A 27,690-nucleotide genomic window follows, 5' to 3' on the forward strand; every position below is an offset into this window, starting at 1 on the left:
TGCTGTGGGGCCGGAGGTGCGGCCGGTTCCGCGGTGCTGCGCCGGGGCGGCACTAACGGCGTGGGGTCGGTGGGCCCAGCGGCACTAGCGCTGCCGCTGTCCGTCTTTCCGAAGGGTCGAGGCCGCGGGGACCTGTTCCTCCAGCCGGCGGGTGAATGGCGGCTGTGGATGATCTCAAGTTCCAAGGTAAAGGTGCGAACGCGGGGTCTGGGGCCCGGCTGACGGGGCGTTTAGAGGCGGGGAAGCGTTTCTGAGCGTTCTCCGGATAAAAGCTGCGTTTGGCAGGTGGTGTCAGGAGTATCTCCGGCTCCTGAGAGGAGATTGTGTGGTGGGGAGCTGAAAAACCGTGACCGGGGTTGACCAGAACCCGTTGTGGTGCGGCGTGGAAGCTGCAAACAGGCAGAGTGCTCTGTAGTTTGGAATGGAACATAGGTCTTGACTTGTGTACTTCTGGTATGTAAATGTAGGTCTGAAATAAGTCATTGTTGGAGAAGATTAAAATGAACCATTTCTATAGCATCTTTAGAGAGGTGCCTTCCCTTTGCCATTGTAGAGACCTGCAGGCGCTTGGATTGGGGCTGGCCTCAGGAAGGAGAAGCTTTGGTTTATCACGGTGCAGATTAGCAGGAAGGACTCCCTCATGCTTTATTAACCAAATAAATGCTCAGCTTGATCCCTGTCAGTTTGGTCTTTAAAACACAGGTTGTATGTGACAAGCTTCAGCTATTGATGGATCCCTTCTTGGGCCATACAGGGGTCTTAATGTAGTTTCTTGCGCCATGAGAACGTCAGTAGCTTGATCATTGCCTGTCTTGTAATATACTTATTTGCAGAATTTGACGATGCAGCTAATTTGCTTGCAGCAAATCCTGATGCCACCACGATAAGCATCGATGAGCCAGAAATCCCCAAGAATCAGCATGGCCGCCTGCAGGAGCCCAGGAGAGAAGAGGATGATGAGTTACTGGGGACTGATGACTCCGATAAAACAGAGGTGATGCTCTTACACCTGCAGTGCCTCCTTTGGCACATCTACAGATCGTGCTGACAGCACTGATTGGTTTCTAGAGGGCACCAGGGCGTCGTGCTGGGCGCCTGAAAACTCTGCTTCTTCTCCATTGCAGGTTACTTTCTTGATAGGAGAACTGGCAGAAGCAAATGTGTGTTGGCTCTTCAGCTGATGTTGTTTGCAGGCCAGGAAATAGTACTGCAGTGGTGGTGATTTAGAGTTGAGCTGATATGCCAGGAGATGAGCACAGCAGCAGCTGAAAATAAGTGATAGGACAAGGCAGAATGGCTTTAAACTGAAAGAGTAGATTTAGGTTAGATATAAGGAAGAAGTTCTTTGCTGTGAGATACTGGCACAGGGTGCCCGGAGAAGCTGTGGCTGTCCCATCCCTGGCAGAGTTCAAGGCCAGGTTGGACACAGGGGCTTGGAGCAAGCTGCTCTAGTGGAAGGTGTCCCTGCCCGTGGCAGGGGGATGGAACTGGATGAGCTTTAAGGTCCCTGCCAACCCAGATCAGCCTGGGATTCTACGATCTATGAAAGCCCAGCAGTGCACTTACTCCCATTGGTTTTGCTGTGGGCTTGGTGACTCTGGCGGGAGAGCAGAAGACTTTCTGAAACAGCCAGGGCTTGTTAGAAGGTTCAGCTAATGCAGCCATTGACAACAGTGAGGGAACTTGTGATGCTGATGAAGGTGTGTGTTCTGATGTGGCAAAAGGTGGTATCAGGCTGCTCTTTGGAACCCCAAGCCACTGTCCTTGCAGGGAGATGAGAGTCCAGCTGCTGCTAACAGACAGTAGAGTGGGAAAGGGAAAATGTTAGATAATTCATAGTAAGTGCCACCCTGTTAAGTTTGGGTTTTATCTGGGTACAGAAATCATAGACTCATAGAACAGTTAGGGTTGGAAAGGACCTTAAGATCATTCAGTTCCAACCTCCCTGCCATGGCAGGGACACCTCACACTAAACCATGCCACCCAAGGCTCTGTCCAACCTGGCCTTGAACACCGCCAGGGATGGAGCATTCACAACTTCCCTGAGCAACCCATTCCAGTGCCTCACCACCCTTACAGTAAAGAATTTCTTCCTTGTATCCAATCTAAACTTCCCCTGTGTAAGTTTTAACCCGTTACCTCTTGTCCTATCACTACAGTCCCTGATGAAGAGTATCTCCCCAGCATCCTTGTAGGCCCCCTTCAGATACTGGAAGGCTGCTATTGTTTAAATGAACATATATATATATAAAATATATAAATTATAAATATAAAAATATATGAATTGCATGCTTGTCTCATTTTCTGTGTTGCCTTTCCCACAATGCAGCTGCTTGCAGGACAGAAGAAAAGTGCCCCTTTCTGGACGTTTGAGTACTACCAGACGTTCTTTGATGTGGACACGTACCAGGTGAATACACTCCAGAGGAGAACTGTTGTCTGAACTGTGCCTTGTCCAGACACTGAGGTTTTTCTTCCTCTTTGCCTTTTCAGTAGGGCAAATCTGTCTGTTTTCACAGGTCCTGGACAGAATCAAGGGTTCAGTTTTCCCAGTACCAGGGAAGAACTTTGTAAGGCTGTATATCCGCAGCAATCCCGACCTTTATGGTAGGTGTGAGGGGTGAGAATTTATCTTTTGTGATAAATGGTGCGAGTTTGTATTTCTTTTTACTTGCTAACCTTAAAAGAGAGAGGGCAGAGGAGATATTGAACTTGTTGGTTTCCTTCTAAGGTCCCTTTTGGATATGTGCCACACTCGTCTTTACCATTGCTGTTAGTGGCAATCTCTCAAACTTCTTCATCCATCTGGGCAAGCCAACGTACCACTATGTGCCCCAGTTCAGAAAAGGTTTGTAAGTACGTGATACAGTCCTGAGTTCGTGGGTTTGATTATTTAGTTTGGGTTTTGTTTGATTGATTGGTTGTGGGTTTTTTCCAATGGGCTAATGAAGTAATATAAAACCAGGTCACAGCTTTGATTTAGCAGTCTTGTGATTGATTGCTCTTTCTAAATCGTGAGAGATGTGTAATGAGTCCTTACAGTGGGCTGTAACTGGCAGAACACTAGCCCTCCAGAGCATAAAGTAGTTGCAGGGTTTTGATAGAGCAAGCAGAAGTAATTCAGGCAGTTAGTTTTCTAGCCTTAGTGAATGAGAGACAGTGAAAGCCCAACAGTCCCCACTGTGGTGCATTTGTAGGTGCCTTTCTCCAAGGCGCCTGCAGGCCTCAGACAGAAAATGACTAAATTAAGCACTACCCATATCACCTACCAAGGGCTGGAAGTTGTTACCTTCTGGCACACTCAAAAATAAGCAGGAGTTCCTCAACTGATACATGCCCTGGGGAGCTCAAAGGGAGGAGGCAGTTGTCTATAGCTGTCTTTGTAGTGTGAAGGAGGCTGCTGTCCCTGCAGAAGCACGTGGCTTCTGGTTGTTTCCAAAATCCACAGCATACTTGGAAGAGCTCTGCCTCTTGGGACTCCAGTTGCTTGAATCAGTTCAGATTTAACACTCGCGTCTCTGTTCTCTTTGAATTTTGCAGCATGCCTGCATTCTATTCTCATTTTTCAGTAGCTATTAGTAGCTGAATTCCTATTTCTAACCAAGTGTCTTTTCTCTGTGGCTCTTCCTTCCACACTGAACCCAACAGCATTTTGGACACGGGGTGTAGTAAAAAACCTGACAATGTCAAGTGAATACTTTGAGCCTTTACTTTTAAACTAACTTGAAGAGCTGGCCAAGTAGTAGGTGTAAACTGGATGTAAACACAAGGCCCTCAGTTTATTAATAATTCAAACTTTATATTTTGAAAGTAACTTCAAAAGTAGCTTTCTAGTTTCAGGCTAAATGCGTTGATTCTGGCTGGTATTCTAAGTCAAACATTAAACTTTTTGTTGTATTTCCAGTGTCCATAGCAGCAACAGCCATTTATGCATATGCTTGGCTTGTTCCCCTTGCTCTCTGGGGGTTCCTGATGTGGAGGAACAGTAAAGTGATGAACATTGTCTCCTACTCGTTCCTGGAGATAGTGTGTGTGTACGGCTACTCCCTCTTCGTTTATATTCCCACAGCGGTACGTATGGCCTGAAGAGTGCACCTCTGTTACCTGCCCTGCAAAGAGGTCCTGGTTTAGAAAGTTTGCTATTTCTTATAATGTTATTTATATTAATCAAAATCTTGGGGTCTAGGCAAATTATTTGCTCCTTTTGTCTGTGATAAAGCTTATGGAAGCTTGTCTAGTGTAAAGATGTCTTGGGGGTCCTGGAAAAGCCCAGGACAGGCCATTTTCCTAGAAGCAGCACATCCAAGCAAGGGTGCTGTTGGTGAGCCTGCCAGGCAGCCTGAGCCAATGTCAGGAATCGGGATGTTCGTGTCCCCAGTTACAGTCGTTGTGCAGGATGGCAATACTGATGGCTCCAAGGACAAGTTGCACTGGCAGGGACCATCCTGGACCACTCTGGCAAGGAGCAGGTCCTGGAGGAAGTGCCATAACTCGGGATACGCTCCTGTCATGTCCAGGAGCTCATCACTGCAGTTTTGTTTTCCTCAAGTAACAATCAGATAAGGCATGAGTTAATTTGTGCACAAATTGGCTGGAAGTGCTTAAATGTCACAGAATGATGCATGAAATACATGAATCCCCATTTCCTAATAATCATTTTCCTCCCTCTTACAGATTTTATGGATCATTCCACAAAAAGTGGTGCGCTGGGTGCTGATGATATTCTCCCTGTGCCTCTCTGGCTCTGTTTTGGTGATGACCTTCTGGCCTGCTGTGCGAGATGACAACCGCAGGATTGCGCTGGCAACCGTGGGGACTGTTGTTCTGCTCCATGCCCTGCTGGCTGTCGGCTGCTTGGTATGCCACTGCTGTCCCTTTCCTCTAAGCTGGTGTTTCCTGGGGCTGCTGACACGTTATGGTGCAGGAAGAGGAGTTGGCTGCTTGCTGGAAAAACTGTTTTAATAAAGAAAGAAACAGGACTGGTAACAAACTCTGTAATGAATTGTGGAATCATAGGGTATCTTGAGCTGGATGGAATCCATAAGGATGGAGTCCAACTCCCACAAAGTCACACATGGAACAGTTTTAAACTTACACGAATTCAGTATAGTATCAGCAAAGTATTAATCTTTATCCAGTCACAGTTTGTTACAATGAGTACTATGTTTAGTCCTTTAAAATGATTAAATGTTCAGTGTAAAGTGTGTGCTTAGGGTTTTATATAGGAAAATATAAACCTGCTAGAACTTTGTAAAGTATCAGCATTATGAAAACAGAAGAGCCTAATGTTACTGAAATACATAATGATGAGTACTTGAATTACGTGTTGTTTCCTCATTGCAGTAGGTAGAATGGCATCATCCAGGCTTCAGTTCAGTTCCACCCCAGCTTCCGGAGTAGGTAGATTTGGTTCCCTGCATCTCAACGTGCAGGGAGGCAAATGCAAAACACAGCTCTAGTGTTAGCAGGTAGCAGCTGACTTTTTACAAGGGCAGGTAGTGACAGGACAAGGGCAAATGGCTTTTAGAGCAGATATAAGGAAGTTCTTCCCTATGAGGGTGCTGAGGCGCTGGCACAGGGTGCCCAGAGAAGCTGTGGCTGCCCCATCCCTGGCAGTGTTCAAGGCCAGGTTGGACACAGGGGCTTGGAGCAACCTGCTCTAGTGGAAGGTGTCCCAGCCTGTGACAGGGGGTTGGAGCTGGATGAGCTTTAAGGTGCCTTCCATCACAAACCAGTCTGGGATTCAGTGGGGCTCCTGTCACGGAGGCTACCTGAAGCTTCATTGGTTAAAACAGCAAACAGTCAAATATTTGCCATCAGTCCTTTCCAGTACAGGTCTTTCTCAAGGGCCTTTGCTGCTAATTGTGATATTTTAAGGTACTGTTCAGAGCACCATTTTAGTTGACCATTTCTAATCTGCTAAAACCAGAAAAGATCTGAATTTGCCATTTCAATGCTGTGTTTGTACCTTGTGAAAGTGGGTATGGAAAGGAAGAGCTGGGATGAGGCAGAACTGTTTGTTTCTCCCTAAACAGTCTTTCTGTCCTCTCTATAACACAGGCGTACTTTTTTGATGCCCCTGAACTGGATTTTCCTGCACCTATCATCCCTGCTCACAATGGAACAACAGTAATAACAAAGAGCCTGTAAATAAGGTAAGAACCCAACCTAAACTTTCTTCTGTAATCATCACAGCCATCTTGAAACTCCTCCCCATTACTGTGGTTGAGTGGAAAAGGGTTTAACACCCGATGTTACCAAATATATATATAAAAACACAATTTATGAACTTTTTTGCAGTTACAAGTTTTAAGTATAGCCATAAAACTGTAAAAGATGGATGAACAAAGACATGTTATCTTTCTTTTCTTCTAGGTTTACTCTTGGTGAAGAAACACACATTAAATAATCAGCCCCATAGGTCCTTTCAAAGATGTTGTTTGGGGTTTTTTTTTCCCCTTAATCCCATATAAAAGCCCAAAAGTGTTTATACCGCACAAGTAAAACTTAAGCAATAAACTATTCTACTCCGATTTTTCTTTCCTTTAATGTTAAAAGTAAATTGGATCTTTTCCCCCCTCAATGTTTGTGATGTGTTTCAGAGCTGCAGGTCTGTGTTTGGGGAGATCTGTGTATCTCTGAGCAGGGCTGACTCTGAGCAGAGCCATCCCTGTGGATCGCATTCCTGGTGTGGGGTGGATTGAGGTTTTGCTTCCTGGTAGCTGGGAGTGCTGCCAGCGGCAGATGACGCTTGAATTCTGTTGGAGAGCTGAGATGTGGAACAGGCGCAGGCAAAGGCTGACAGGCATGCATGCAGAGGCCAGGCTGCTGCAAGTACACCAGCCACATGTGTGTGTGTGGAAACAGGATTTACTGACTAGAAGCTCTATTGGATTAAATAGTAAAAGAAAATGGAACCGGTCAAATACACCAAGCAAAAATGGTCATAGAAAATAACCAGCTGTGACTCAGCCTAATCATGCAGATCAGTTTTAGCTTTCCTCCTGCAAAACCAGTTTCTCATCCCAAGTGCCTATTGAAGATTCACTATGAATTTCAGCATTTAGGTAGAAATAGGTACCTTACAGTGTCCTCTGGTGCCTGTGAGGAGCTGTATTCATGCAGTTACTTGTCTCTTTCAGATCACAACACCCATTTCTCCATCTGTACAGCAACTTTATTTTTCCACTGAAGCCCACGGGAAGTGCAGTAAGAAGGGATGTTTTTGTAGGAGAGGACAGTGGTGTCCCATGGATATGAGGAGGGCATCTGTGTGTGTGCTGGACACTGGTTCTGTGAAGAGAGTGAACTGTTGATGCTAATCCTTTACACTACTTTGTCTTTTAAATCCTGCCTATGCTCCCCACACCTCTGAATAAAGTGTCTGAAGGTGATTTGGGTCTCATTTTGTGTAAGAAATACCCAACACTCTCCCCTACCTAAAGCTGCGGGGAGGGTCTGGAAAGAGGTGTGGAGGTGGATGGGAATCGAATCCTTTGAGCCTCCCCCCGTGCCACCCCCGAGGCTTTGCTGCACCTATAAAGCTGTTCCCTCCGTGTCCCTGCTGCTTCCCCGGGCCCAGCCCGGCTCCCTCCCCTCAGCCACGCTGTCCCTCAGGCCACCCAGCGGTGCTGACGGGCCCTCATAGGCTAAGCTGTTGCGCAAGGACCCGGGGCACCCCGTTCTCCTCGGGCCGCGCGGGGCCGTGTCGGTGCCCGGTTATGACCGAGCCTCCCTCAGGCCTCCATGCGCGCCCACACCCCCGCCCCTGCCCGCCGGGACCTGTATCCTCATAGGCCAGCCGAGCTGTCACTTCCGCCCAGGGGGCGGGTAAAGCGGGTCTGCGCGCCTCCCATTGGCTGCTCCCCGCTAGCCCTCCCGGCTTGCGGCGGAAGTGGCGTGCACCGGCGGGGGTGGCCGTTGAACGGCGGAGACTTTGAACGGCGGCGGTGCGGGCGGCCGGGTCCCGGCCATGGAGCCCGGGGCGGGAGCGGGCCGGCAGCGAGCGCTGCTCCGACAGGTGAGTGCGGGGCCGCGGGGCTGCGGACCCCGGTCCCCACGGCCCCTCACGCTGTCCTTCCCACAGGTGCTGGGCTGGAGGGTGGCGGCTGCCGTCGCCTGGTCCGTGCTGCTGCTGCCCGTCTGCACCGCGGCCTTCGTCGTGCTCAGCGGCCTCGACCCCTTCCACCCGGTGCGCTGGATCTCGAGTAGGTGCTCTGCAAGCAAGCTGTGCTTGCCGGTCTTCCCCGTCTGTGGTTTTGGGCTCGGGCTCAGATAAGGGGAACTGCCTGCCTGTGGTGTGCGTAACGTTCCTGCTTTGTGAGTTTCTGATTGATCTTTAGCGTTTGAAATGTAACTTTCTAAATCACAAATGAAATCGCTGAAATAGCCGCTCTGCATGGGGAGGGTGTGCACACGGAAAATGGGGATATCACAGAACCATGGAATGGGTTGAAGGGACCTTAAAGCTCATCCAGTTCCAACCCCTGCCACAGGCAGGGACACCTTCCAGTAGAGCAGGTTGCTCCAAGCCCCTGTGTCCAACCTGGCCTTGAACACTGCCAGGGATGGGGCAGCCACAGCTTCTCTGTGCACCCTGTGCCAGCGCCTCAGCACCCTCACAGGGAAGTGCTTCTCACTAGTAATACCTAATTTAATAGCTAATTTTAATCTCCCCTCCCTAATCTCAAGTCAGTTTAAAGCCATTCCTTTTTGTTCTGTTACTACAGGCTCTTGTAGCAAGTCCTTCTGCATCTTTCTATAGGTGTCTTTAGGCACTGGAGCTGCTCTAAGGTCTCCCCTTCAGGAGCCTTCTCTTCTCCAGGCTGACCCAGCCCAGCTCTCTCAGCCTGGCTCCAGAGCAGAGCTGCTCCAGCCCTCGCAGCATCTCCGTGGCCTCCTCTGGTCTTGCTCCAACAGCTCCACATTCCTCTGTTGTTGTTGCTCCAGAGCTGGGCACAGGACTGCAGGGGGGGGTTTCAGGAGAGCAGAGTAGAGGGGGAGAATCCCCTCCCTCAACTTCTTTAGATGGGAACTTGGTACCTGCGATCATTTAACTGCTCAGAGAGACTTAATTTCTGTTCTCCTTTAAAAATAACAACAGGCGAAAAGAAACAATTAGAAGGTATTTACTGTGCAAGGAACTTCTTACCTTTCAGGTGTCACTGGTTGCAGGTTTTATTAAGTGAAGGGAGGCTGTGTTAATTGAGCCATACTTTAAGTAGCTTTAAGAGATTTTTTTTAAACAAAATTCTGAGTGCTCAATTATAAAAAAACCAGTTATGAGGGTATAAAATAGTTTCTGTGAAATTTAAATATGCTTTTATGCAGGAATGTTTTGCAACTGGACAGCTCTGTTAGGAGATTATAGTCTATTACTCCCCTTTATGCACTTACTGGACTATTGCTAACTGCGCAAGTGTTCTTTTCTCTTGGTCCTTGTGTCACTGTTGTGTTACTGCAATCTCACACACAATAATGACTTTCTTTTTTTGTATTTTAGATTCTTTCAATGATTTATACACTTCCTACGTCATCTTTTGTATCCTCCTTATGTCTGTGGTGATTCTAGTAGTAAGCATCTTCAACGCTGAGTTTTATGCAGGTGGGTTATGTAAATTGCTGAGCTGTCTGTGATACCCAAATGAAATAGGATAACCATTTGAAGAGATTTGTATTTATATTTGATGTACTTAACATTGGTAAATTTCCTTTTACATTAATATAGACAACATGCAAAGCTTATTTTTAGGTAAATCATCCCAGATTCCTGCTTACCTCGTGGCTGAGACCCTTTTAGCTGAGCTGCTTCATTGATTTCTTTATCATTTAGACTGATTCCAACTGTGGAAAGTTCTTTGGTGATAAAAGTGTTTTTCTTGTCTTTAATGAAGGGTTTTATTAGTAACAATTGAAAATTCACTTTTGGCTTTTATCCACAGTTGTGCCATCAATACCATGCTCTCGAATAGCACTGATAGGAAAAATTATTCACCCTCAGCAAGTTATCCATTCTGTTGTTCATGCCGTCATGGGAATGTTGGTTGCTTGGTGTGCTGCAGTGATGACAAAAGGGAAGTTCCAGTTTCTTGCTGTGCCCTGCACACCTTCAGAAAGGTAATTATTTGTGTGTGTATTAAAAAATTATATAAAGAACTTCTGTTGTAAAATGTATTTACTGATGGCTTCTTCCTGACAAAACCCTAGAATCTGAGTACTATCAAAAATAAGCAATTATATGTTGATATCCTTTATATGAAGGATAGAAAATACCCTCCTATGTACATGCTACAATACACAGAGAAATAACTGGGCTAGAAGAACTTAATTGCCAGGATTCTTAATGGAAAGTTGAACAATGACAAGTTGTTTGAACTTAAGACTTGGTCCTCTGGACTTTATGAATATAGGAAGTATCAGCATGCATAATTTAGGTGGCGAAATTCCTGCTTTAGGAAAAGCTTACTGAGATATCATCTTATGTCGTGATCAGGAAAGTAAAATCAAATAATTTCTGATTAGAACTTCCTAAGGCTAGAATGACTTGTGTGTGTTCATTTTGTTTTGTAACCTCAGAATTAGTTCTAAGTTTTCTCTTTTAGCCTAGACAATGCTGCTCCTCAGATGTGCCTAAATGAGTATCACCTCTTTTTTCTACTTTCTGGAGCTTTCATGGGATACAGTTACAGCCTTTTGTATCTTATTAACAACATGAATTATTTGCCATTTCCAATCATACAGGTAAGATATTTAAGTGCCTTTGCAAGAAAGATGGCTGTGTAAAACAGTGATCAAAAAAGCCTCGATTAGTTACGTTTTGGGTATGGCAGTAGCAGCTGTCTGTTGGCATGCTTTCACTAGCAGGTAAAGAGTACACTCAGCTTTAAATGCTGGTAGTGTTCATCTTCCTCCTTTTTGCTCAGCTCTTTTCAAATGAAGACAGAAATCTGGAGTGCAGAGCACATAAAGTTTGCATCCCTCTGATGCATGTTAAAAGCTGGCTGAAGTTGTCCACTGCAGAAAGTGAGCTACGGAAAAGAGGCAGTATACACAAACTGAATATTAACTCCTGGAATTGACCACAATTCACCTAAAAGCTGAAAATCCTGAGAGTAAAAAACCATAAGTGATACTGTCAGTTGTAACTGTGTAGCAGCTCACTTAAAATCTAAATAGCACATTAAATCTTGCTTAAAGCTTAACATCCAGAGCTCATTCATGCGTGTAGCACTGTGGAAACTGCAATTCTATGAATCCCTTTGGAGGAGGCTATAGCAGTTCCACAGAAATCTGTACCAATGCAAAATGGTGAGGAGCGGCTTCTGAAACATCATCCTAAAGATATTTCTTGTGTTGCTGTAGCCTTACAGCAGCCAATAGCTTTGCACGATTCCCAGAGTCCAACCATTTTGGCAAAGGGTGTCTTTAAACAAGGTTGGTCGTGTTAGTGGAAAGCATTCAAGTCATGACCATTCAGGTTCCCAGCAAAGCAAGCTCCATTTTGGCAATGCTGTAACTATAGCATTTTTAAAAATTCTGTCATTGAAATATATACTTTTTTTTTTTAATGTAACTTAACCAAGTAAAAGAAAATTAAATCACTTCGGTTTCATTTCATGTAGTGTCAGATGGGTTGCTTTAGTCGTTTGGAAAGACATAGAGTTTGTATAGTGTCGGTGTTTTTAGTGCCTGGAGGATTACTGACTTTGTAATTCATCCTTGTCTGAATTTTCCCTATATTTTAATGGATCATGTCTAATCTAAATGAAATCTAATAAAATCAACAAAAAGGTATGTTTGATCTATGATAGACAGCATCCTTCTAGTTTGTTCACCTGTGTATAGAGTCAATTTACCCTGTCGTTCATTTTCATACTGCAACAGGTAGGAAAAGGGATGAGAAGCAGTGGCAATGATAAAAGGTCAGAGAGAGATTGGGAGAAGAAAACAGTCGGTGTAACACTTGGAATTACGTTAAACTAATCTGTTAAATTCATCTGGACTCCAGGTTTACCTTGTGCTTTTTTTTTTTTTACTCATTTCATTAATTTGTCAGGAATGCAGAATACTAAATTATTTTGTTTGGTTTTTTTAGCAATACAAGTACTTGCGTTTCAGAAGATCTTTGCCCCTCCTCATTAGACACAGTTGTGTGGAATCACTATATTTTGTTAGAAACTTCTGTGCCACATATTACTTTTTTGGTAAGTGTTCCTGCAGTTCTCTTATTTATATTTTTTGAATACTTTTATATTTAATCCATCAGGCCTGTTACGCTATTGTTTCAGTCTTCCAGGTAACTTGCTGAAGGCACATTGACTTGTTTAAACAAATGGAGATCTCACACCTCTCTAAAACAGTAGGAAAGTAATGGGGTTTGTGCGGCAGTGTTTGTATTATGTCAATTCTTGCAGCCTCACTGAAGCTTGTTTAGCATGTAAAAACTGTCTCTTCTTCAAAGAGATTAACACCATCTATAAGAATTTATTGTCTACCTGATAACATTATAATAAGATGATGTTATTCTAAAGAGAAGAGAGTGGGGAACAGTAGTTTTATAACATGAAGTCTGTCACTGTACCAAAAGATAAGCTGTCATCTCTGGTTATCTCTTCTGGGCAGGACTTCTTGTTGCAGGCAGCTGTGAAATAACTTTCGTGTAAGAGAAGCTACCAAATAGTAATCAGCTGGTGGTTGACAAGTGTGCATTTTAAAACCTGGTGCTTGGGCTGCTGTTTACATACCAGTCCTGATGTGTCATAGCAAGATTATAACTCTGAAAACGTAGTGCAATTCAAAAACCCCAAGTTTTGGCCTGGAATTTATGTTACATTTTTGCTAGAAATATTCCCAAATAATTTTTTAACATGGATAAACATCTCCATGCTTTGGACTGTTCCTTCCATGGCCTGGTATTGGAAATGTAGTGTCGCAGAGCTGAACCTGATGTACTGGCAGTGGGCATGACTTCACTATTTGTAATGTTACTATATTTCACTATTTTAAAAGTAAAAATTATCAGTTTGGCTTTATTCTCAAGTGCCCTTTTTATTATTTGGAGGAAGCTGGGGAGACAAAGGCTGCCTCCCATATGAAAATGAAGTTTGGTCTTTAAAACTGCAGTAAAAACCAATCTGTGCTGGTGAAGAGGATTGCACAGGACTTCCTAAAAATCAGGAATTTTTAATGGCTGTAATTATCCTCCTAAATGATGTCAAAATATGCTAGAATTATTTCCACTTTATTTACGTTAGGGGATAAACTAGGAGTATGGTGATTGTATATCAGTTTCCGTTAAGTCTTTAAAAGCACTTTGCTGCTGCCTGAGCTGTAGTGAGAATTAATATTAAATTGCTATTAACCTTCTTTTGTTGGTGAGGAAACACAAGTAACTCAGTGCTGAGAAGCCAGCAATAAAAGATAAGGTCTGCAGCTCTCACTGTGTAGTTGCTGGCCTAAGGCCTTTTTTTCATTCTCTTATTTCTATTTCTTAGGAAACACCCTAACCAAAAAAATCCCAAAGGCAGATTGTTTCCTAGTACACAAGTGTTACAAGATCAGTTTCTTGTCTGTATCCATGCAAGCTTTTGTCTTCTCTGTGGCCTTTTGTGTATGTTTTGCAGTGTCATATTTGCTTCAGTGCTTCTCTTTGATCCCCTAGGTTACATCCCAAAGGTATGGATAAGTACCACAATGGATCTTCATATAGACAGGTAGGTAGTACATTGTGCTGAAAACCTGGGGGAGAGTATTGCTCAAAACCCCTTTGAAGAAGTCGAGCTCAGCAATTGCCTCTGTGTGAAGGTCTCTGTTCCTTCCCTCCCCACAGAGAACATGGGCAGCATTAGGTACTTCTGAAATTAATCCAAAAAGAACCAACAACCCCTTGTAGAAACCATAGAATCGTCATAGAATCATAGAATGGTCTGGGTTGGAAAGCACCTTAAGATCATCCAGTTCCACCCCACTGCCATGGGCAGGGATGCCTCACCGTAGACCGTGTTGCGCAAGCCCCATTCAACCTGGCATTAAGAAATGCTCTCTCATGCATATCTAAGTCTCTAAAGTATTAGAAAGGGTTATTTGTCCAAATTGCATATATGTGTGTTATTTGTTTTAAAATAGGGGAGCTAGAGTCATAGTACCTGAGTTGACTAAGACTGTAATTGTTATTTAATATTTCTTTTCCTTAATTTCATATTATTTTCTTAACTTCATGTCATCATAGTTACCAGTTCTTTCTCAGTATCTCAGACAACTTTAAGAAACTGTTTTTGCCAAAAAAGTAATGCAACTTCTATTCTTGCAATTGTTGCTACTGTAACAGTTTAATATAGACATCTTCCTTAATAGAAATAACTTATCTCCTTGCTTCTTTTATCTGCAGTAAATTACATCCTCTTGACACTCTGACTGGCTTATTGGATATCTCCTTGTTTTACCATGCCTGGTTATGTGGTGTGTTTCTTCTGATTACCTGGTATATTGCATGGTTACTCTTCAAAATCTATGCTACAGAGGTTAGTACTTAGTGACTGTGCTAAAGGTGTAACATCAGGGTTTCTCAGATAATGCTTTCTTTTTAAAAGGATTTTTATTATTATTATGAATTCTTGAATTTTCAAAGCATGCACTACAGATAATAGCTGATAACAGTTGAGAGATATCTGGATACTGGTTTTCCCTTTCACTCCTTATAGCAAGACAAGCCTGTGCTGCTTACAAAATTAATGCTTTGTTATTGCCACCTTCTCTTCTTACTCCTCGACTTGTGTTTTGATGTTCCCCTTCTCCTGTTTGTGTTTGCTGCTAAATCAGTGCAGATGCTCTTGGGGCCACCCAAGCGAAAAACCACTTTGTGCTTCATGGAGTCTGCACCATGTACTCTGTCCTCTTTTGGTGTCAAGACAAACGAGCCAGTGCCAGGCCCATATGTGTTGCGCAGAGCTCACTAGCTTGGTTTCTGCATGTGTATCCGTGCAGTGATGTTTTATGAGTGTGACACAGCTGCAGGTTACATGGGAGGATAATATCCAGAAAACTGCATAGCTCTGAATCCAGTTTTACAATAAGAGAGAGAACAAAATTATATCTGTTTTCCGGGAGCTAAGCTCTGGAAATCATAAATTTAAGCAAACCATCAAAGCACACAGTTCTCAAAAGCACAGATGTGTTAATCTAATTCAGGCTGTGGTATTGAAATAGTCTTCAAGCAATCCTGGGAATTAAGACACTTGTGCTTTTTCATTCAGTCATAAAGTTACAAATTAATATGGCTAAAAAAAGACCATTTAAATATATAATGAATCGTATTGGAATAAATGTGTGACTGTGATTGAACAGGGGGGTGGTGGGAAATAAATCTTGCCAACAAAGAATTGGAGAAGATTTGATCTTTTTTGACAAATCCAGATATTTCTTTGTAAGAATACAGAGAAAAAAAAAGTTCACCTAACTTGATTTTCATTTTTAAACATTCCTAAACTACAGATTAGTAGGAAAATAAAGTGAAGTGTAAATCCTAGATTAAGATATTGGTGCAAAGCACTCTTACGGAATGAAATGGCACACAGTGCTTGTTGGAATGTTAGCTGTAATTAAAAAGGCCTAGTTGTTGTGACTGTATGGAGCAAAGATTAACAACGAGTCAAGCATAACTGTTGTAATGATGTGTCAGAATCAGTAGACGGCTCCAAAACCAGCTCTGAGGTGTGAACTCCTGTTTCAAAGGGCAGTAGTTGAAGCATCAGTGAACACTGTGTGTCGATGTCTGTTAATTATTGTATTGCTTATAAAACTGTGAAAGACAAACATCCAGCTGTGAAGGTATGAAATAGGTCTTGCCCTTTTGACTATTGAACAGAAGATTGCTCTATCCACATGATGGCTTTTTTGATGAGCTAAAAATCCTCCAAAGCTGTTTGTAAATACGTGCAAACTTAATCCCTATGAAGTCCTTTATTAACACTTTGAAAGCAATTACTACCTTAAATTTCAATTTCACAGGCTGGAAACAGAGGGGAATAAAGCTAGGCTATGTGTAATGAGTGCAGTAACACAAAACTGACCCCTAGTCTGTGCCCAAATTGATCCATGTTAAATAGTATTAAATAGATGCAGTGTTTGATGGAATGTTTGATACAATGTAAGCACTGCTATTTACATTGTAAATGTTGTAGCTACAAGAGCAGAAATTCCATTAAAACACAGAATAATATAAAAATAAGAATTCCTTAGTTTATCAGTGAAAGAGTGCAAAATAAAATTAATTTATTTTATTATTTGGTAAAAGAACCCTTAATACTTCACCAGAGCGGTTACCATGTTAAAGAAAGACAGTGCTGCTTTGATTTCGGTCTTGTTCCTGAATATGGTGTCACTGTTTTTCCCTGGGAAACCTTAGAATGGTTTTGGTTGGAAGGGAGCTTAAAGCTCATCCAGTTCCAACCCCTGACATGGGCAGGGACACCTTCCACTTAGAGCAGGCTGCTTCAAGCCCCTGTGTCCAACCTGGCCTTGAACACTGCCAGGGATGGGGCAGCCACAGCTTCTCTGGGCACCCTGTGCCAGTGCCTCAGCACCCTCACAGGGAAGAGCTTCTGCCTAAGAGCTCATCTCAGTCTCCCCTCTGGCTGGTTGAAGCCATTCCCCCTTGTCCGGTTCCTGCAGGCCCTTGTCCAAAGTCCCTCTCCAGCTTTCTGTAGGCCCCTTTAGGCACTGGAAGCTGCTCAAAGGCTTCCCCAGTGCCTTCTCTTCTCCAGGTTCAGTAACCCCTGCTCTAACAAGCTTTAACCCAGTTAGAGGAATTTCTTTTCATATTGATATAAATTAGCCGTAAATTATTTGTGTACATTGAGGGAATTTGAAGATACCTGGGTTTTTTTTCCTAAGGTTTCTCAATTTTAAACTTAAGGAGTAAAGTCCTTTCGTTTTTTATTTTAGAAATTTCAGGCTAGTTTGTAGTCAGTTGAAGCTTTTATGTGCTTTTGTAATTCATCATCTGACAAGTAACAGCATTGGGTATGTTCTGTCATAAGTCTTTCTTGTGTTTTGCTCTGTATAACACAATTTCTAATGTTTCTATTTAGACACACCATTTTCCTGTCCAGCCAACTTTTGCTGAGGAGACAGACCAGTGCCTGCCTAAAATCCTGAACAGCAATCCTCCCCTCATTATAAAGGTAACTGAATTCCCACCATGTTCCCAGCGAGGTGTGTGCTGAGAGGTTGTTTCTCAAAGTGTGTGATCAGATCTTCCAGGTACCAGTTATTTTAACTGGGGAGCTAGTTCTTTAGAAAGCTGCCTCAGAACAGGAAGAAGTGATGCTTAATGGTGAAAATCGGTTTAGTAGTGACATCTGCTGGTGTTCACCACACTGTTACTCTAAGCTGAGGACAGGCTAATTTAGTTATGGGCAAGACCTGTCTGCAACAGAAGCGTATTAACGTGTACTGATGTAAAACAAACAGGTTAGTGATATTCAGGCTTCTTTAAACTCCTTCAGCTTGTCAGATAAGCAGGTGTTCTGTCAAACCTTTGTACGCTGTCAACACTTTGCCCCTGCTACTTACATTTGAGTTCTTACATGGGTGTTCTCTCATGACATTAGAAAGATATTTCCATATTTATGCTGTAATTTGTGTTTCTTTCTTTAAAAAGAAAATATTGAAAAGCTACTTAAAACCTGTGAGTAAGGAAGAGTAAATTTGGTCTGACTGTGGTAATCATTGATGGGATTCACAGATTCTAATACTTAGAAATTGGAGACTTCAAAAAGTATTATGTGAATAAAGATGAGAGTATTTTTCTGCACATTCAAAATCCACATTTACTGATTTTACAGATCTCTAATACTGGAGGTGGATGAGGCTGCAATCCATCTGAATTCTTTTTTTAAGCTTTGCTGCATTATCAAAGGGTGGGTGGGGAAAAGTCAAGCGTAGCGCAGTTAAAGGGAAAGGAAGTCTAATTTATAATCTCAGCAGTTACTAAAGTGTCTAGTTTATAATTGGGTTTTAGATAGTGTGGGTTATCTGGTTATTTTTGGTTTGCCACATTAATTACTTCAGCACATGAAAAAGCAGTGTTAGGTCTGGTACTGTAGAGCACACTGCATAGCGTGCAAGATCAGTTCTTTCTTTAGACCTTTTTGTGTCTTAGGTTCTTCCTGTCTGATATGCTAGCTGTTAAGATAAAAAGTAGTGTTAGATCTTCTTTAACTCCAAAGAAACAATGTATCAGTAAAGTTATCCGAAGCTCTGGCTAACTCAGCAGCTCCATCCAGACTGGTTCTGGGGGGATGTGTGCAGTCATTTGCCTCCTTTTTCTGTTATGTGGCTGATTTTATTCTGTGTGAACTCACTCTTTGTTAGGGATTGCTATTGTGTGGATAACTACCTTTTGGGGTTTTTTTTTAGGGAAATGCATTGGACTTTACATGCACTAAAACATTTTCCTTTCTTTGTAGTTTTTAGCCTTACAAGACTTAATGTTACTTTCCCAGTATTCCCCTGTTCGACGACAAGAAGTCTTTAGCCTTAGTCAGCCAGGTAATTGCAAAACTATTTCTTGATGATACTTTTTTGTAAAGATGTTAGTCAAATGCTTTTACAAGTTATTAACACTGCAAGACATGCTGCATAAGCCAGGAGACCTCATCCCTATGGTGCCTTTTCCAAAAGGATGCTTAGTAATCTAAATTCATATCATTTCATCTCCAATATTCGACAAACTCTGCTGCTTGTTGTTTGATCTAAATGACAGCCATGAGGAAACACATGTCTTAGGGTACTGACACCACCAGTCCCATAGTCCAAACTGAATAATCTTAACAGATGCATATGAAAGTGTAACATTGAGATATGAGGGAAAATCAAGCACAAATAGTGAGTCACCACTGGAGCTGTGAAAGCAAACAATGGTTGTAATTTTAGTTAGTACATCAGCCTCTTGCTATATATAAAGATATACAAAGAGAAGGTCAATGAAAACTGCTTAGAAGCCTTCAGGAACTTTTTGTTCCGCCTTATCAGGAATTCTAGTGTTTGTACTACTTCAGAACTGTTTACCATCACCATTGATACTACTTGGTTCATTTTAGTTGTTTGGTGATTTTAAATCCGATGGCCAGAACTGCCTGTTTGCTGCTTGCTTAGCAAGTTTCACTAAAGTCTTTTTGGAGTTATCCATTGTCAGAAGGATAGAATCTTTCCATGTTTTCATCTTCCCCTCAGTATAAATGACCTATCACAGTGAAAATGCCCTGTATGTTCTTAGAAATGGACTGGTACTATAACTTTGAAGCTTATGCTGAGAGCATACAGGCACTGTCAGAACAGTTACAAGGATGAGCATGTGGGTTAAACACTCCTGCTGCGTTTCCTTTTGTGTGCATGCTGCTAGGTGGGCACCCGCACAACTGGGCTGCGATATCAAGAGAGTGTTTGAATCTTCTGAGTGATCTGACCCAGAGGCTGATCACACAGCAGGAAGCTGCAGCAGCAAATGGGAGAGCAAAGCTGCCAGCAGGAGAGCTGAAAATACCTCTGCAGACTCCAGGTATGTGAGGAAACACTCATAACAGTTCATAAAAGCAGGAAACTATCAATGGATTACAGAGGCACATTAGTCTCAATTAAGTTGTATGGGGAAAATGAGGCATGGGGTTTTCTGCAAATAAACACAGAGTCTCTTCCCCCAGTTGAATTTAAGGTATTCTGGTTGAAATAATCTAAAGTAACTGGAAAACTTGGAAAGATCCTCTTTATTCAGTTTACTTTGCGTGGTGTTACGTTCAGTACAGTGTTTTTTCCACACTTGCATGAATTAAGAAAGTCTAATTATTCCTGATTTGGTAACCTAGAACAGGGAGAAGTCTTGCCAAGAGATGCTCTGTAATTTGCATAGCTGCTCTTACAATTAGTTTAAGATGGTAAAATCAGTCTTTGTTTTGTTGTTGTAGGGACTTTGAATATAGAATTGTAGAATTGATTAGGTCAAAAAAAAACCTTTTAAGATAATCAAGTCCAATCCAAGTTAATCCAGCACTGCCAAGTCCACCACTAAACCATGCCATAAAGTGCCACATCTGCATGTCTTTTAATGTTGCATGTCTTTTTTTAATGTCTTTTAATCCCTGCATGTCCAGGGATGTCGACTCCACTTTCCTGGGCAGCCTGTTCAATGCTTGACAACTCTTCCAGGGAAGAAATTGTTCCTAACCTCCAGTCTAAACCTCCTCTGGCACAGCTTGAGGCCATTCCCTCTTGTCCTATCACTTCTTAACTGGGAGAAGAGACAGACCACCCCCGCCCCCGCTCCATCTTCCTTTCAGGTAGTTGTAGAGAGCAATAAGGACTCCCGTGAGCCTCCTTATCTCCAGGTTAAACAGCCACATTCCCCTCAGCTCTTCCCCATCACACTTGCACTCCAGGCCCTGCACCAGCTCCATTGCCCTTCTCTGGCCCCGCTTCAGCACCTCAATGACTCTCTTGTAGAGAGGGGCTCAGAACTGAGCATGGGATTTGAAGTGCAGCCTCACCAGTGCCCAGTGCAGGGGGACGATCACTGCCCTGGCCCTCCTGGCCACACTGTTTCTAATGCCATTGGCCTTGGCCACCTGGGTTCACTTTTCTGCCAAGCAGCAAAAGCTTGCCATTCTTTCCCCAGCCTGTAGCATTGCATGGTGTGATAGTGGCCCAAGTGCAGGACCCAGCACTGAGCCTTGCTGAACCTCATGCAATTGGCCCTTGCCCATGGATCCAGCCTGTCCAGATCGCTCTGTGGAGCCTTCCTACCCTGCAGCAGATCAGCACTCCCACAGACAAGCATATGTTTGTGTGACTCACTAATATCACTGTAGTATAAGAAAAGCCAGCCTGATTCTTGGAGCCTGCAAACATTCCAGGTGCTTTACATGCCAGACGTGGGCATCATTCCTGGCAGCAGAGCAGTGTTGGCACGCAGGGTGCCACTAATTGAATCCCTCAGAAGTTAGTGCCTAGGATACTGATGCCCTGGGAACAGCAGGGGATTGTTGGCATGTCAGAGGTGAATTTCTCCTTGTGCTGCTGTTCCTTGGCTTTTGAGATGATCTAATTTTTCTTACAAACCGAGCAGAATCAGAAAGGATTGCCATTCTTAATCCTAAAAGGACACTTTATAGATACAATGTGCTTTTATTTAGGGTATATATAGATATATATCAGGGTGTAGTAATGATGGCTAGCAAAAGTAGAAAAATAAATAGATCCATAAGAATCCTTTTCATCACCTGCTGTTCTTAAACTGATGAACTTCTAAACCACTTTGTACTCATGCTGATGTGTACTTGTTTGTAAGACCGCAATGGTAACAATGTTCTTTAATAAAGGCTCTGATGATAGAGAAGTTGTTGAAATAGTAATCAATAGCAAACCCATCTCTTATTTCATCTGCACCAGCCTGTTTGTCTTCATGCAGCGTGTTCTTTGTTGTCAGGAGCTGTTGCGACAGAAGGCATGTCTTTCCAGTCACAGAGATCGAATATCATTCCCAGAGCTTCCATGTCTTCAATGGTTAAATCATCACTAATGTCTTTAAAGGCATCGCCGGGGTCTGATGTTGGTTCACCTTTCAGCTCACCTGCTTTAAATGGCAAGATGGGAATTCTGGATGTAAAGTCTCCTTGGCATGGATCAGCCCAAAGTCCTTATGTTATGAGGAGGGGCCCAAAGCTGTGGACGTCAGCTACAGGTAGGTGCTTTTTCACAGTGCTGTTTTTATCCTTGTAGTCAGGAGTGTAGGAGCTGTGTCAATAGAGATCTGTATCTTGAGGATTAAAGTGACAGCAACCAGTTTTTCTGAAGATATTGTATTTCTTTTGTAGATCTGCACATGAATGGTTCCCACCATGAATCCTTCCCAGAGCTCTCTGCTGCAAAAGCTGGCCATGAAGCAGTACAGCCAACATTTATTTACATGTGGCTTCAGAACAAGCAAGAACAGGTAAAGTAAAATTGCTGTACAGATAGGTTATGGCCAGTGCAGCTTAAGTGTTCTCTCCTCTGGAAGAACTTTCAGGGGTTTTTGACTGAATACTTCCTTCTCCAGTTACTTACATAAGAAAAATCCTCCCCCCAGGTCCCTTTATACTGTGCGAAGATGGTAGGGCCAATTGCACATACCTTAGGTAAATACAGAGGATATTTTTAATCTTTTGTTTCTTTTCAGATAAAAACCTTCTTGTCAAAACGAGTGCTGATAATGTATTTCTTCAGTAAGGTAATCATGATCTTAGGGTTTGTGACTGTGCAGCATGGACTAGAAATGCATGGGCATATGGGTTCTGCTGTGGCACTACATTTTGCATACAGTAACAGTTCTAAACACTTTTAATCTAAGGTTTTCTGCTTTGTGTGAGTTTTGTAGTAGGATTATCTTTTATCTGCATAAAAGAGAAGAATAATACTCATTTAAACTCATTTGATAAACTGCTTTTTTACTTAAGGCATCACATAATAGTAAACCACAACTAATTGTAAAGTGACATGGTTTCTAGTTAACTTCAAAATGCAGCTAACTGGTTTTTGTTAGGTCAGTGTACCAAATAAATTCGTTACGGTTCTCCTTTGTGGAAAGTCTTATCCCAAAATAATTTTAGTTTCATAAAAGGTCAGATTTCTTTGGGAATTCCCTGAGAGGTGTCAGCTTTGCAGGTCTTTTCTGAGGGGAGGGACATGACCCTATCACATGTGTAATACCTTAATTAAAACCTGCAATTTTGGTGATACTATTTCTCAAGTGCATTCAGAATGCTTTGATTTCTTCTCAGCACCCAGAAGCCTCCATCCAAGCTGTCTTCTCTGATGCCCAAATGCACATCTGGGCTTTGGAAGGTAAGCTGTGCCCATTCCCAGGGGATCCACTCTGTTGGCTCATGGAACTACAAAAACTCAAAGAGTCTGATTCCAGGTTTTGGGGACTCTGTGCTTTAAAATGTAATGGAAGAAAACTCTTTGAATCTACTTGACAAAAACCCAGCTGCAGTTCAGGTACTGACAGGAATAAAGGTCTAATTCAGTTGTTAGTTTTGAGATCCCATGTGAGATCTTAGTTTATGTTCTGTAGAGGTTTGGTAGAGATTCCTAAACTTGTTGCTTCTCTCCCATGTGAACCCATGCATCACTTTTACATATTTTTTCCAGCAACAGCTTTATGATGTCTTTTACAACAGCTTTTCTGACTGAAGGCTCTGAGTTCTCCTCTGTCAGTCATGGAGAGTTGAGGGAGGGAGGCACTCAGGTAGCAGTAACTTAAGTAAATGGAAAGGATGGTCTGCAGAGAATTGAAAGAACAGTGACAGTATGTGGTTGCACTATGGGATTTTCTTGTTTGTTTCCAAGTCCAGAGCAAATGCTGGTATTGTTAGACTCTCTTGTTATATTTGACTGTGCAAAAGCTGATCTTTTTCCTATGTTACGCGTTTTATGGGCAGATACGCTGTGCTGTGTCAGACTGAAGGTGATGAGTTAGGACATACAGAGTCAGGAGATGGGGATCACGCGTACAAGTTGGGAGAAAAGCAGAAGATAGCATTGGTGTTCTAACTAAGGGCATTTTTTTAATATGAGAAGGGATTTAAAGCTAAATCAAGGGTTCCCTCAAAGTAGCACAGACTTCTCCTCCCACAAGCTGAACAAAGAAAGTGAAGTGATCTGGAACTGTTTGTTTGTGGCTAGCAGAATTGTGAAATAGGTTCTATCTCTTAGTTGATGTCACGTACAGCTCTGATCAGAGCAGTGGAAAGAGGGAGCCAATGCTTTTTAAAATGTATTTCATATATAATCCCTCTTGCCTTATCAACCTCAACTTCTCTTAAACCAGTGACTGGTTTAGTCCTGAAGCAAGCCAAAGCTGAGGCAACTGCTGTCTGGCTGCAGCTGGTCCTGAAGAATTCCACCACACTGATGGAGTCTTCAGGCAAACCTGTGATCTTTGTCAGTGCTTCAGAAGTTGAGGATTCAGTAATGATATCAAACTTCTCTTTTTAAAGGTCTGTCTCATTTGGTAGCAGCTTCCTTTACTGAGGACCAATTTGGAGTTGTTCAAACTACGCTGCCAGCTATCCTGAATACCTTACTGACTCTTCAGGAGGTAAAAACTGTTACCTTTTCCTTACTGCAGAATGAGTTTAGGAGAAAAGGAGTTGAGTTCATTTTGTTTTTTTACCTTGCTGACCAGTTGTAACATTCAGATTGTTACCAGTGTACCTTTTGCCGTTAATCTAAACCAAACGGCTGGTTGCCATTCTGTGCATTGTGAATCAGCTGAATAAAAACCTTGGTAGTTTCTTAAAATGCAGAACTAGAAAGCATGTTTTTAATGGAATGTTTCATTTCTTAAATCTAACTGAGCTAGGTGCTCAGTCAGACTTTATTTCAGGGGTGCAGCAATTATGATGCTATATTCAATGCACAATTAGGATTTAATCTTTAATTTGCTGTACACAATTCCTGGTGCAGCCTGGAGACATTGCAAATCACAGGAGATAAGATCTGTGTGGTGTTTCTCTACTAATGCTAGGACATTACTCTCAAATTACTGATGTGTGTGTAATGTGTATTTAAAAGAAGTAATCCAGATTTGTTTCCAAGGCTACGTGTTTCCTATTGACATAATCATTTTACACTGCCTTAATCAAGGTTCTTGGAAAGAATTTAGAGGTTATTAATGTTCTTCAATGTAAGTCATCTATTCCAAGAACCAGGGGAAGAAGAAAAAGCCAGTAACCTTGTTTGTGAAAGAAGCAAGTAATAATACAGGACAAAATCGCATTTGTGCTGCAGAGAATCGTATTTCACAGAACTTGGTTCAGTGCTCATGTTGATGGCCAGGAAATGCAAGGTCAAGCTCAGGTTCCAATCCATTTCTATGTGCCTTGGTGGAATTTCTGAACTTGTACTTTCTTTCTGCTTTGCTTGACATAAACATGTTGCTAGTTACGTTATGAAATAATTGAACAGATGAAACAAGTTCATCTATGTGTCTCTCAATCAGGTTGTAGACAGACACTTCAAACTGCCTCATGTTTCTAGCAAGCCCCCCAGGGTGTCAGGAAGTCTGGTGGATACCTCCTATAAAACTCTACGGTTTGCTCTTAGAGCATCTCTGAAAACAGCCCTGTACCGGATAACTGCTGTCTTTGGAGAGCACTTGAAGTAAGAACTCTTTCATGGTTGCTTGCTTGCTAAATTTAGTTTTAATTAATGTGACCTGTGAAAAGGGAAGTTTGGCCAAAATCCCCTCTGCTCATTATTCTAACATGGTATTTTAGGTTTGTTTGGTTTTCTTATTTGTGGAACCTTAGATTCTTGTGTAGATATTAGGTCCCCTTTAGAAACTTATTGTTCATAGATTCCTGGGCAATTTTTGTTAGTGACTCTTCATGGACTCTTTAGAAGCAGTTCACAAATACCACTTATTTACTAAATCTTAGCTGTTGAAAAGAAAGCAAAGCTACTTGTGACAATTGTCTATTCTGTAGGGAGACAGCCCTGTGCAGAGTCCAAATAATCGAATTCTCTTGCTGCTTGGTTGTCTGATCTGATGGCTCTTGCTCAGCTGCAGCAGACAGACTTTCATATTTGGCCTCTGAATATGTGAGACAAAAAACCCTGCATCCCTGTAGGGATGAAATGTCACTCAGTTTGCAAGTGCTGATATACAGAGAGATCATTTGAAGAGATTCTTTCTTACCTAAATCACTTGTGCGAATTGAACAATTGCTTGTGTGTGTTTAAAGGTAAGGAAATAGGCTGGGTTTCTTGGGACTGAAGAATAGTAGTAGTAGTAGTGGAAGAATTGAGTTTTAAGGGTTAATTTACTCAGTCTTGGAATGTAGGCTTGTCATGCAGCTGGGTTTTCTAGAACATAGCTTCGGTGTAACTGTTGATTTCAATGTATACTCAATTTGGGCATGAGGCTTTATTTTTGCAGTGTATTGCATTGAATGTAAAATCTTACGTGCTGCATTTGTTTGTTTTAGTGCAGTGCAAGTGTCTACAGAACACAAGAAAAGGCTTCAGCAATTCTTGGAATACAAAGAATAAATAAGATTTTGATGCTGCTACATTGGGTTTTTTCCCAACACTGGGTCAGAAGGAATTGGGACTAACGAGCCTTGCTATCCTGGCATTGTGGGAAAATGTATGGAAGTACAAGTCACTGGACAAAACTCTTCCAACTGTAGAAGAGCTCTCCCAGGTTTGAATCATATTTTGTATAATAAAACTTTTTTTAAAATTCATCTTGCCTTCTTTTAATATCTCTTACAAACGAGAATGTGTCAGTTCTTATTTTACATGAGAGTGTGACATTTGGGATGATCCAGGTTACTTTGCCACTCAGATCCTTCACTGGTTTTCGTGATGTATTCTTTCCCTACCCTTTTCTGCTAAAGGGCTGAGTAGAGATTTACAGAGATACTTAGTGGGCATAAGTGTTCCATAAATTTAGTTGGTAGCACTTTTAGTGCAGATGAAGTGTGTTCTTTAAGAGTAGGAAACAGATGTGCCCAGGAATAAAACTTGCCACTCTTCTGTAAGATGGAAATATTCCTTCAGAGTAAAATGGGTGTGCGGGAAAGGCATTGTTAAGACACAAATGCGGCTTGAAAAGCTACCAGCTTGGATTTTATCTTTAAGGTGACCTGGGAAACTAAGTTCTGATCTACAGTGAAACATACAGGAAACATTACTGCATTTAGTAAAACCTCCAAATAATGTTACTGTGAATTAAAGGTCAGATCAACAGCTTTTTGTAAAGGGGGATAGGAAGGATGTTTGCAGTGTTATCAGATTGTTTAATTCAGAACAACATACATTAACTTCTGGTGGAAAAATGTCTTTTTCAAAGCACTTTTTAAGCTTTTTATCTGGAAGTAAACCTGTCCAGATAGTTTGTTTGCAAACAACTCTGTTTTTAGACTGACTCCAGTTATTATGATGTCTACACTAGAAAACGTGTGGAGTATGAAAAGCTTGAATGTAGCTGAAGTACCTTACTTAATATCCTCGAGATAACAGTAAGCTAAATGAATTTAGTGTGATTAAGAGGAAACAAAATTTGGATCATTATCCCAGTTCTGTTAGTGCTATTTTTTGGGAGGTTTTTTGATAGAAGACCCAAAATGGCTACAGTGTCAGTTATGTTGGTGTGATGAAACATCAGCTGACAGTGAGTGGTTGTGTAGTCATTATTCTTTAAGGGCCTGTAAGGTTTGGGTAAGAGATAAAAGCCTAAATCTACAGTGAGACCTGTGTATTGCTTTCCTCAGTACAGAGACATGTCATTTTCTTGTAATGCAGACACTGTTAGATATGATAGTGGAAATTAGAACTGCCTTGTTGCTTTTGCTCTGAGATGGCTTACAGCAAGCGCTGTAAGGTGAGGAACAGCCTTCCATTATATTTAAAGGTTTAAGCACAGTCTTTTAAAGACTTAATTTCTACCACAGCTTTGACTATTGTAATCAAAGCCTCTTGCCTGCCTGGCTTATTAATTAAACTAATTTGCTTATTTGCAGGTATTGCAGTGTGCACCTGGAGCTAACACAGTGCTTTAGCTCATACCTCAGGTGTACCTGCTGACCCAGGCAGTTTCAAATACATTTTTCATGCATTTAAACAGGGGCAGAACTGTATTTTTATTGC

General features: G+C 42.2%; 2 protein-coding genes across 12 annotated transcripts; both read left to right on the top strand.

Moving 5' to 3' along the window:
- On the top strand, positions 1 to 7,766 carry YIPF1 (Yip1 domain family member 1). Of its 5 annotated transcripts, none has more exons than XM_080622422.1 (9): positions 1 to 192; positions 834 to 994; positions 2,330 to 2,410; positions 2,520 to 2,607; positions 2,732 to 2,848; positions 3,905 to 4,071; positions 4,675 to 4,857; positions 6,061 to 6,155; positions 7,143 to 7,766. In XM_080622422.1, the coding sequence occupies exons 1-8, from the start codon at positions 156 to 158 to the stop codon at positions 6,148 to 6,150; spliced, it is 924 nt and encodes a 307-aa protein (XP_080478548.1). In that variant the 5' UTR covers positions 1 to 155; the 3' UTR covers positions 6,151 to 6,155; positions 7,143 to 7,766. The 5 variants fall into 5 exon arrangements, with proteins under 5 accessions (XP_080478548.1, XP_080478547.1, XP_080478550.1 ...); XM_080622421.1 differs by lacking the exon at positions 7,143 to 7,766 and adding an exon at positions 6,376 to 6,533; XM_080622424.1 differs by lacking the exon at positions 7,143 to 7,766 and adding an exon at positions 6,376 to 6,533 and having other exon boundaries at positions 864 to 994.
- On the top strand, positions 4,852 to 26,285 carry NDC1 (NDC1 transmembrane nucleoporin). Of its 7 annotated transcripts, none has more exons than XM_080622414.1 (18): positions 7,908 to 8,020; positions 8,087 to 8,207; positions 9,503 to 9,604; positions 9,942 to 10,116; positions 10,602 to 10,740; positions 12,095 to 12,203; positions 13,661 to 13,712; positions 14,387 to 14,519; positions 17,088 to 17,180; positions 18,468 to 18,549; positions 19,403 to 19,558; positions 21,461 to 21,733; positions 21,867 to 21,985; positions 22,211 to 22,261; positions 22,812 to 22,875; positions 24,033 to 24,133; positions 25,037 to 25,197; positions 26,025 to 26,285. In XM_080622414.1, the coding sequence occupies exons 1-18, from the start codon at positions 7,973 to 7,975 to the stop codon at positions 26,086 to 26,088; spliced, it is 2,043 nt and encodes a 680-aa protein (XP_080478540.1). In that variant the 5' UTR covers positions 7,908 to 7,972; the 3' UTR covers positions 26,089 to 26,285. The 7 variants fall into 7 exon arrangements, with proteins under 7 accessions (XP_080478542.1, XP_080478540.1, XP_080478541.1 ...); XM_080622415.1 differs by having other exon boundaries at positions 21,479 to 21,733; XM_080622416.1 differs by lacking the exons at positions 7,908 to 8,020; positions 8,087 to 8,207 and adding an exon at positions 4,852 to 4,982.
- Positions 26,286 to 27,690: the final 1,405 nt, after the last annotated feature.

This window comes from Psittacula echo (assembly GCF_963264785.1).
Source record: "Psittacula echo genome assembly, chromosome: 7".
NCBI lineage: Eukaryota > Metazoa > Chordata > Aves > Psittaciformes > Psittacidae > Psittacula > Psittacula echo.